The following is an 8,906-nucleotide window of genomic DNA, read 5'->3' on the forward strand; positions in this document are numbered from 1 at the left end:
GGGCAGCCCCTGTCCCGCTCCGTGCGCGGGTGCCGGTGCTGCGGCGGGGGCCCGGCCCCGTCTCTCCTTCCCCCCGCCCGCCCCGTCGCGGCATCCCCGGGGGCGCGCCCGGCGACAGCTGCCGCGTTCCGCCCGCCCTGCCCCGGGGGCTGCGCACCCCCGGCCCCCGCCCCGGGCAGCACGGGCCCCCCCGCCCCCAGCCCGCCTCCGCGTCCCCCCTCCGCTTCCCCCCCGCCGGGCAGGGGCAGGGGCAGGGGCTGCGGGCCGGGGGGGCGGCGGGGACAGCTGCCCGGCCGGGGGGGCCCGCGCTGCTCGGCGGCACATGTGCTGTCACTCAGCCAGTCCCGCGGTTATTTTAGCTCGGGGCCGGCGGCCGGACCGAGCCCCGCTCCGCCATGGGCCCCCCGCTCCTGCTCGCCTGCCTGCTCGCCCCCCTCTGCGCTCGGGTAAGGGGCGCGGGGGGGCCCGGAGATGCGCTGGGGATGGGGACGGGGAAGGGATGGGGATCCCCCCGTTCCGTGCCTCGGGGGGGCCGGGGGGATGGGGAGACTGGACGCGGTGCTGGGGGGTGGCCGCACCCCAGAGCCCGCGGAGACACGTCTGTGGGGTCAGTGGGGCTGGGGATGGGGGGGGTGGGGGGCTGGTGCCCCTCTTGAGGCGCTTCCCACCCCACAGATGGTGGCGGCAGGGGGGGCCTGCGGCTCCGGCACGCTGCCCGCCTTTGTGAGCCGCGAGATGGGATCTGGGGGAGGGTTTCACCACTCAGAAACACTTTATTCCCCCTTTTCCCACCCCAGCTCTTGTCTTATGCCCCCCTCCAACACCCCCCCATCCACACACGTCCCCCCAGAGCCCCTCACCATGGCCTCAGGCCTGAGCTGTGTGGGGCTGTTGGCGTTCTGGCCCAGACTCCATGGTTGGGTGCTCAGGGGAAGGAAGGGAGACCCATAGGGCAGCCCCTCCCCAGCAGTAGGGTCTCCATCACCCACCCCCACCCTCCCACCCCCCCAGCCCCAGCAGCCTCCCACGGCGGGGGGGTCTCTCTGGGAGGGCAGAGGGACAGCTGGAAGCTGCAGCACAGCTCCCGGCACAGCCTCAAAACAAGCCCCTTGTGCTCCCCATCCCATGGGGCTGGCACACAGCCCACCCCACATCCCCTGGCACAGCCCCACACCATCCCCAGGGTCCCCCAGAGCTGTCCTGCCCCAGTCCCGGTGCCCACGCAGGGCCCTGGGGCACCACGGGGCCCGGGATGAGGTTGGCACAGAGCTGGTGGGGGTAGGCTGCATGCACAGCTCCCTGCTTGCCCCTCCAGTCCCCGTCTCCCAGTCCCCACAGCTCTAGACCCCCATGCCCAGTCTCTCACAGACCCTAAACCCATCCTAATCCCCCCAGGTCCAGTCCGCCATTGCAGCCCATCCCCCTAACTCCAGCTCCCCCAATCCCTCTTCCTACTCCCCACCCTTCAGCACCCAGCTCCGTGCCCCATCTGGGCCACTCCTACAGCCTAAACTGACCCTTGGCCCTTCTGCCCTCACTGCCATGTTCTGGTAGTGACAGTGACGTGGGCTGGGGCCAGGCCAGGCACTGCCAGCCTGGGGCAACCCCATCACTGGGGGTCCCATGGGGCACAGCTCAGCTGTGGCACAGCACAGGGCACTACTGGGGTCACTTCTGCTGCACCCACCCCGGTGACCCACCCGTCACCACCCATCACCATCACACCAGGCTGATGGGACAACTGACACGAAGCTCCAGGGGGAACAGGGTGGCCCCTTGGACCCAACCCCATGAGGAGATGCCAGCCCTGTGCACCCCAGCACCACTCACCCAGCCCAGGGGCAGGTGAGCTTTTGGGGGGTCAGAGTTTTTGGCTCCAGAGGTCTTGGGTCAGCAGCAGCACCGTGTCCCCCCGCAGGGTGCCAGCCCAGCCCAGGCAGGTGCCCCAGCCGCGGGCAGCCCCCAGGGCTGGCGGCAGCATGAGGGGCTGCGGCGGGTGAAGAGAGCCTGGGTGATCCCCCCCATCAGCGTCTCGGAGAACCACAAGCGCATCCCCCACCTCCTGGTGCAGGTAGGCAGAGACCCCCAGCTCCTCCCTTCCCGGCAGTGGGGTGGGGGAACCCTGGGGCAGCCCAGGAGAGGTACATGGTCCGGGGGAGGCTCAGGGCAGAGGGGGACAGACCCCCCCCAGCCCAGGACCACCAGCTCTGCTTTCCCCGGGGCAGATCAAGTCGGACAAGCAGCAGCCCGGGGGGGTCGTTTACAGCATCAAGGGGCCTGGGGTGGACGAGGAGCCCCTGGGCATCTTCTCCATCGACAAGTTCAGCGGGAAGGTTTTCCTCAACGCCATGCTGGACCGGGAGGAGAACGACCGCTTCCGGGTAAGGGCGCTGCCAGGTGCCCCCCACAGCCCCCTCCCCGGCCCCTCAGCCAGGCCCTGACCCCCCCCACTCCATCCCCAGCTAAAGGCCTTCGCGCTGGACCTGGGCGGCGTGACGCTGGAGGACCCCACGGACCTGGAGATCATCGTGGTGGACCAGAACGACAACCGGCCGCTCTTCGGGAGGGACGTCTTCACGGGGCACGTGCTGGAGGGGGCTGAGCCAGGTGGGTGCATCCAGGGGGTCCCGGGGCAGGGGGTCACTGAGCCAACCCCCACCCCTGGCACCCACCGTGGCACCGCTGCGGCCGCAGGGACCTGCGTGATGACAGTGGATGCCACGGACGCCGACGACCCCGCCACCGACAACGCACTGCTGCGCTTCTCCATCCTGGAGCAGGGAGCTGCTGCCATGTTCAGCATCAACGGCACCACCGGCGAGATCTGCACCGCACGGCCTGGCCTTGACCGTGAGGTAGCGGGCACGGGGGGCACGGGGGGCACGAGGGGCACGGGGGGCACGGGGGGCACGGGGGGCAGCCAGAGCCCCTCGCACAGCTCCAGCCGTGGGCAGAGCCAGGAGGGTGGCCAGCTCTGGGGAAGCGCTGAGCTGCCACAGGGACTCAGCACCGGCCCCCTCCTTCCCCACAGACCACGGGGGTGTACAACCTGACGGTGCAGGCAGCCGACATGTCCGGGGACGGGCTCACCACCACGGCCATGGCCGTCATCTACCTGGACGACATCAACGACAACCCTCCCGAGTTCACCAAGGAGGAGGTAGCGGCCAGGGTGGGGTGTGGGGACGTGGGGGTGGGAGCCAGCCCCGCTGGGGACAGCAGCAGCATCCCTGGGGCACGCAGCAGCCCCACACCGCTCTCCCCCAGTTCTCCATGGAGGTGGAGGAGCAGGCGGCCGGCGTGGACGTGGGCAGGGTCTTCGTGCACGACAAGGACCTGGCCGGCTCGCCCAACTGGTTGGCCAAATTCACCGTCCTGGAGGGCGACCCCGAGGGCTCCTTCAGCATCCGCACCGACCCTCACACCAACGACGGCGTGCTCTCCGTGGCCAAGGTGGGCAGCCGGGGGGACGGCAGGGCTGGGGGGTCCCAGGGCTCGTCTGACCCGCGCCCTCTCCCGGCAGCCGCTGGACCACGAGGTTCGGGATCGCTTCGAGCTGACGCTGTCGGTGCAGAACGAGCGGCCGCTGGAGCCCTCGGCCCCCGCCAGCCCCCGCGCCCTGGCCACGGTGCGGGTGCGTGTGCGGGACGTGAACGAGGCGCCCGTGTTCCGCGAGAACCCGCGGCGGGTCAGCGTGCTGGAGGGGACCCCCCCGGGCACCCCCGTCACCACCTACACCGCCAGCGACCCCGACACTCGCCAGCTCCAGGCGCTCACGTGAGTCCCAGCCCCGGGGCACCTCGTCCCCCCTTCCATCGCCTCCCGGCACCCGCGGTGTTTGGGGTGCTCACTCGCAGCCCAGGGTGGCTGTTTCGGGGGGGGGTGACGGTGTGTGACCCCCCCCCGCACCCACAGCTACGCGCTGCTCTATGACCCAGCCAACTGGCTGCAGCTCGACTCCCACACTGGCACCATCCGCACCAAGCGTGAGCTGCTGCACCCCTCGTCCTTCATGCAGGGGGGCTGGTACATCGCCCTGGTCCTCGCCCGCGACGATGGTGAGCGGCTCCCACCCCCCCTAGCCACGTCCCACCCTCACCCCGCCGTGCCCCCTGACCCCTCGCCCTGTGCCCCCAGCCGAGCCCCCGCTCTCGGCCACGGGCACCCTCTCCATCGAGATCCTGGAGGTGAACGACCACGCACCGCTGCTGCAGCCGCCGGCCGGGGTGCTCTGCGGGCGGCCGGGCCGCGGGGGGAACCTGCTGCTGGGGGCTACGGATGACGACCGGGCCCCCCACGGAGCCCCCTTCCACTTCCAGCTCAGCCCCCAGCACCCCCAGCTCGCCCGCAACTGGAGCATCACCCGCTACAACGGTGAGCGCAGGTGGGGAGGGGGCGGCTGCTGCGTGGCAGGGGGGCGGGGGGATGCCGCTGACCCCCCTGCCCGTGGCCGTCCCGCAGTGACACACGCGGTGCTGGCCGTGCTGGCCGAGGTGCCCGAGGGGCCCTACTCGCTGCCGTTGCTGCTGCGGGACTCGGGGACCCCCCCGCGGGAGCGCCAGCAGCTGCTGAACGTCTCGGTGTGTCACTGCGGCCGCGACGGCACCTGCGAGGACGGTGTCCTGGCCGCGGCCACCGCCGGGGCCGGCGTCACTCTCGGGGCGCTCCTCATCATCCTCGGCAGCAGCATCCTCCTGCTCGGTGAGTGAGACCCTCGACCCACCTCACCCCTCCGGCCCCGCGCTGCTCCTGTCCGCCCGCCCCCAGCCCCATCAGCACACCCCGTCACCCCATCCTGCTCCAGAACACCCCGACCCCTCCCTACCCGCGTCACCCGTCACCCCATCCTGCTCCAGAACACCCCGACCCCTCCCTACCCGCGTCACCCGTCACCCCATCCTGCTCCCTGCCCATGAACCCCTTCTGACCCCTCCCAGGGACCCCCCCACAATCATTCCCCTCATCGCCCATCCCACCCCCATCATCCCCCCCACCGCTACCTGCATCCCCGTCCCACCCTCCCGGCCCCACCAGCTGCCCCCCGCGGCCCCGCGCGCCCCCGGCCCGCGCCCACCCGCCGTGTCCCGCAGCGCTGGTGGGGCTGGGGGCTGCGCGGGCGCGCGGCCGCCGTCGGGCCCTGCGCAAGGGGCTGCTGCAGCGCTCGCGGGACGACATGCGCGACAACATCCTCAACTACGACGAGCAGGGAGGGGGCGAGGAGGACCAGGTGAGCGTGGGATGACGCCGGGCTGGGGGCGGGCGCTCCGTCGCAGCCCCTCACACCCCCCCGCCCCATCCCCGCAGGACGCCTACGACATCAACCAGCTCCGGCACCCCGAGCTGTTCTCGCCGCGGGCCAAGCCGCCGCTGCGCAGGGACGCTCCGCTCAGCTCCGCCACCCCCCCGGCCCCCCGCAAGCTGCCCAGCAGCCCCTCCGACATCGAGGAGTTCATCAACGAGGTGGGGATGGGCGCTGAGCCCCCCCTTTGTCCCCGCCCCCCTCCCTCCGCATCCCCAGCGCCGCTGACGGTTCCCCCCCATCCCCGTCCCCGCAGGGGCTGGAGGCGGCTGACAGTGACCCCAGCGTGCCCCCCTACGACACGGCCCTCATCTACGACTACGAGGGCTCGGGCTCCGTCGCCAGCCCCCTCAGCTCCATCGTCTCCAGCCTGACGGACGAGGACCAGGACTACGACTACCTGAGCGAGTGGGGACCGCGCTTCAGGCGCCTGGCCGACCTCTACGGGCACTAGCGGGGATGGGGAGGGGGCGGCGGGCGGCGACCCCCACGCTCACACCCGTGCGAGACCCCCACAGGCAGCGGCGCAGCCCGTGGGCACGCACAAGGTGCCCGGCTGTGGGGGCTTTGCACACGTGTGTGTGACAAATACACGGCTGCAGGGGCTTTGCACACATGTGTGTGACAAATACACGGCTGCAGGGGCTTTGCACACGCGTGTGTGAGACAAATACACGGTTGCAGGGGCGTTGCACACGCGTGTGTGAGACAAATACACGGTTGCAGGGGCGTTGCACACGCGTGTGTGAGACAAATACACGGCTGCAGGGGCTTTGCACACGTGTGTGAGACAAATACACGGCTGCAGGGGCTTTGCACACGTGTGTGTGACAAATACAGGGCTGCAGGGGCTTTGCACGTGTGTGTGCGATGGGAGGAGCCTCGGGGGGTCCCACACGCCTGCACACGCCACAGACCCCACACCCAGCAAAGCTGAGAGCAGGGGCAGCCCCACAGAGCCGGGGGTGTGAGGAGACCCCCCCCACCTCCCCAGTCGCCCCCATAATAAAGAGCCCGGTGCTGGGGGCAGGGGCACTGTGCCCCCACCACACCAGCCACAAATAGAAATAAGGCACTTTTATTGCAAACACCCCGAGGGGGGGCATCACCCCCAGCCCAGGACTCCCAGCACCGCTCCTCCTGGGGCAGGATCCGGCCCCGCCGTGGGGTGTGTGAGCTGCTCCCCCCGCTCAGCCATCGCCCCGTCCCCATGTGTCCCCCCATCCCTGCCAGTGCCCAGGGGTGGGAGACCTGTGCTCTGTGTGGGGGGGGTCCCAGCACCATGCTCAGCCCTCCAGCAGCAGAGACTCCAGGGGGTGGGGCTTGGGGGGGCACAGCTACGTCTCATGGGGGGCAGCCGGGGAGTTGAGCCCCCTCTTGGTGGAGGGGGTGAGGTGGGAGTAGTCGTGGGGGATGGCGTGGGGGGCGAGGAGGGGCAGGTGGTCCTCAGGAGGGGGCCGGTGGAAGAGGGGGGGGCCGGTGCTGGGTCTCGCCGTCCTGCAGGGACTGGGGCAGGCCCCGGCCCTGGCTCTCGGGCAGCAGCATGATGCTGAGCACGGCCAGGATGGCGAAGGAGGCGAAGACCACGTGGTGCAGGAAGAAGCCGCGGCTGTTGGGGATGGCCGTGATGGGGGCGGCCGCCTTGCCCACGAAACTGGCCCCCATGATGAGACCCAGCCCGGCTCCTCTGCAGGGGGAAACACGTCAGAGGGGGCTCGGGAGACCCTGCCCAGGTGCCCCCCCCAGCCCCGGGTAGCATGAGAGTGGCAGCTGCCCCCTTACCTGACCACGGTGGGGAGAACCTCGCTGGCAAAGAAGATGCTGAGCATGGTGACGGCGTGGGAGGCGGTGATGCCCACCACGGACAGTGTCAGGACAATGAGCTCCAGCAGGTCTGGGGGTGGGTTGAAAAGCACCACCAAAGGTCACTTCCTGCACATACACACCTCCCCTGCTCCCCAGCACCCTGTTCCCACCCATGGCAGTAAGGGCAGGGACGCCCCTTACACTGGGTGAGGGCCAGCAGCAGGAGGGAGGAGATGCCGGTGAGGACGGTGCAGAGCAGCAGGACGGCGCGGCGCCCGAAGCGCTCGGCCGTCAGGCACAGGAAGAGGCAGGCGGCCGCCTCGGTGCCCACCAGCACCAAGTAGGAGGAGAAGAAGCGCGGCAGGTGCGGGGTCAGGTTGCGGGTGAAGCAGTGGCGGATGCCCGAGCCGATGAACCTGCGGGAGAGTGGCGTGAGGGGGCTGCGAGGGGGGGACACCCCGCTCCCCCCCTTCCCCATCGCCCTCCCCCACTTCTCACGCCGTGAAGCCGAGGATGACGCCGTTCCTCCAGATGACCCTGGTGCCGAAGATCTCGCAGACCGTGTGGTACCGGGGCTGCGGGGACGCCTCAGCCAGGGCCTCCAGCTCTGCGGGGACGGGGGCAGCCGGGTGAGCGCCGGCACCAGCCCCGGCAGCGCGGCTTTGGGGAGGGGGCCCCTGGGCAGCCCCCGGCACGCACCCGCCGCGAGGCTTCCGCGCCAGCAGGAGCCCTCGTCACAGCTGCTGCTTTGGGCCAGCGCCTGCAGGGTCTTCCTGGCCCGCTCCACCTGCCGCGTCGCCAGCAGCCAGCGCGGTGACTCCAGCAGCAGCGCCGGGCACCTGCGGCACGAGTGGAGGTGTCACGGGGCTCCCCCAGGGCCTGGCCTCCCTCCAGCACTGACCTCCTCCTCCTCCCCTGCCTTCCCGCTCTCAAAGCCACGCTGCCCTCAACTTCAAACTGAGCAAACATTTACCCGGGGCGGGGGGCTGCCTGAAGAGCCCTGGGCAGCCTTTGATCCCCGCCACGGCGTGCCAGGCTGGGCTCGATGCCAGCCTCGGGGCACTGCTCAGCTTCCCCTTCCCCAGGCGTGCAGCCCCCCAGGATGGGGATCCTTACCACCAGCAGGCAGCCAGCAGAGCCAGGATCATGGTGACGGCCCCCTGCAGCACCCGCCAGTCCCGGCACAGCACGGCCAGGCCCGGCAGCAGCAGCTCCCCGGCGATCCAGAAGAACCCGGCCACCATCGTCACGCCCAGCCGGTGTGGGGGGTCACACAGCTCCAGCCCTGGCGGTGGGAGGGCACAGGGCTGCAGCGTGGGTGCTCACGGGGTGCATCCCAGGGCGCACCTCACAGCACCCTGCGCCCCGGAGCATCCCCACGGCACCGTGTGCCCCCACCAACACACTCACGTGCCACGTAGAGGGAGAGGAACGCGCCCGCCAGCGCGGCCCCGAACAGCAGCCGTGTGACCAGCACCATGACGAAATCCACGGCCAGTGCCACGCTGAGCCCCAGCGGCACCGCCAGCACCAGGGACCCCACGAAGGACGGCCGGCGGCCCAACCTGCCCGCGGATGGGCTGTGAGTGGGGCTGGGCACGGAGCCCCCCTGCCCGGGGGGAGCTGCCCCAGGGACTCCCGTTACCTGTCGCAGGCCAGGCCGGCGCCGATGCTGCCCAGAGTCCAGCCCAGCAAGTGTGTGGTTTGCTCCAGGGGCACCTTCCAGCGCTGGGCACACACCAGGTCCCACTGTGGGTAAGGGGAAGATGTCAGCATGGGGATCCCCATCGGCTCCACTGCT

The 8,906-nt window shown here is 70.7% G+C and overlaps 2 protein-coding genes across 2 annotated transcripts; one reads left to right on the forward strand and one right to left on the reverse strand.

The window, feature by feature from the left end:
* The first annotated feature begins 395 nt into the window (after window positions 1-395).
* CDH15 (cadherin 15) lies at window positions 396-5,896 on the forward strand. Its single transcript, XM_062007604.1, has 14 exons — window positions 396-446; window positions 1,919-2,071; window positions 2,226-2,381; window positions 2,463-2,607; window positions 2,695-2,855; window positions 3,032-3,160; window positions 3,268-3,453; window positions 3,524-3,777; window positions 3,916-4,058; window positions 4,138-4,374; window positions 4,462-4,701; window positions 5,091-5,227; window positions 5,305-5,460; window positions 5,556-5,896. The coding sequence occupies exons 1-14, from the start codon at window positions 396-398 to the stop codon at window positions 5,751-5,753; spliced, it is 2,346 nt and encodes a 781-aa protein (XP_061863588.1). The 3' UTR covers window positions 5,754-5,896.
* A 758-nt stretch (window positions 5,897-6,654) lies between these two features.
* On the reverse strand, window positions 6,655-8,670 carry SLC22A31 (solute carrier family 22 member 31). The gene is made up of 7 exons (XM_062007443.1): window positions 8,516-8,670; window positions 8,222-8,390; window positions 7,805-7,944; window positions 7,604-7,712; window positions 7,307-7,521; window positions 7,082-7,193; window positions 6,655-6,986 (listed from the first exon to the last, which is right to left on the reverse strand). The coding sequence occupies exons 1-7, from the start codon at window positions 8,583-8,585 to the stop codon at window positions 6,746-6,748; spliced, it is 1,056 nt and encodes a 351-aa protein (XP_061863427.1). The 5' UTR covers window positions 8,586-8,670; the 3' UTR covers window positions 6,655-6,745.
* Between the last annotated feature and the right edge of the window lie 236 nt (window positions 8,671-8,906).

This window comes from Colius striatus, chromosome 14, assembly GCF_028858725.1.
Source record: "Colius striatus isolate bColStr4 chromosome 14, bColStr4.1.hap1, whole genome shotgun sequence".
In the NCBI taxonomy this organism is placed as follows: domain Eukaryota; kingdom Metazoa; phylum Chordata; class Aves; order Coliiformes; family Coliidae; genus Colius; species Colius striatus.

What these genes read in the sequence shown, in the direction of transcription:
- CDH15 (XM_062007604.1), top strand. Translation starts at nt 396, where the DNA reads ATGGGCCCCCCGCTCCTGCTCGCCTGCCTGCTCGCCCCCCTCTGCGCT. An exon ending in GAGCATCACCCGCTACAACG is followed by an intron (nt 4,375 to 4,461) that starts GTGAGCGCAGGT and finishes GCCGTCCCGCAG; the next exon opens with TGACACACGCGGTGCTGGCC. An exon ending in CAGCAGCATCCTCCTGCTCG is followed by an intron (nt 4,702 to 5,090) that starts GTGAGTGAGACC and finishes CGTGTCCCGCAG; the next exon opens with CGCTGGTGGGGCTGGGGGCT.
- SLC22A31 (XM_062007443.1), bottom strand. Translation starts at nt 8,585, where the DNA reads ATGGTGCTGGTCACACGGCTGCTGTTCGGGGCCGCGCTGGCGGGCGCG. An exon ending in CCTCTCCCTCTACGTGGCAC is followed by an intron (nt 8,391 to 8,515) that starts GTGAGTGTGTTG and finishes TCCCACCGCCAG; the next exon opens with GGCTGGAGCTGTGTGACCCC. An exon ending in GCTGCTGGCCCTCACCCAGT is followed by an intron (nt 7,194 to 7,306) that starts GTAAGGGGCGTC and finishes ACCCACCCCCAG; the next exon opens with ACCTGCTGGAGCTCATTGTC.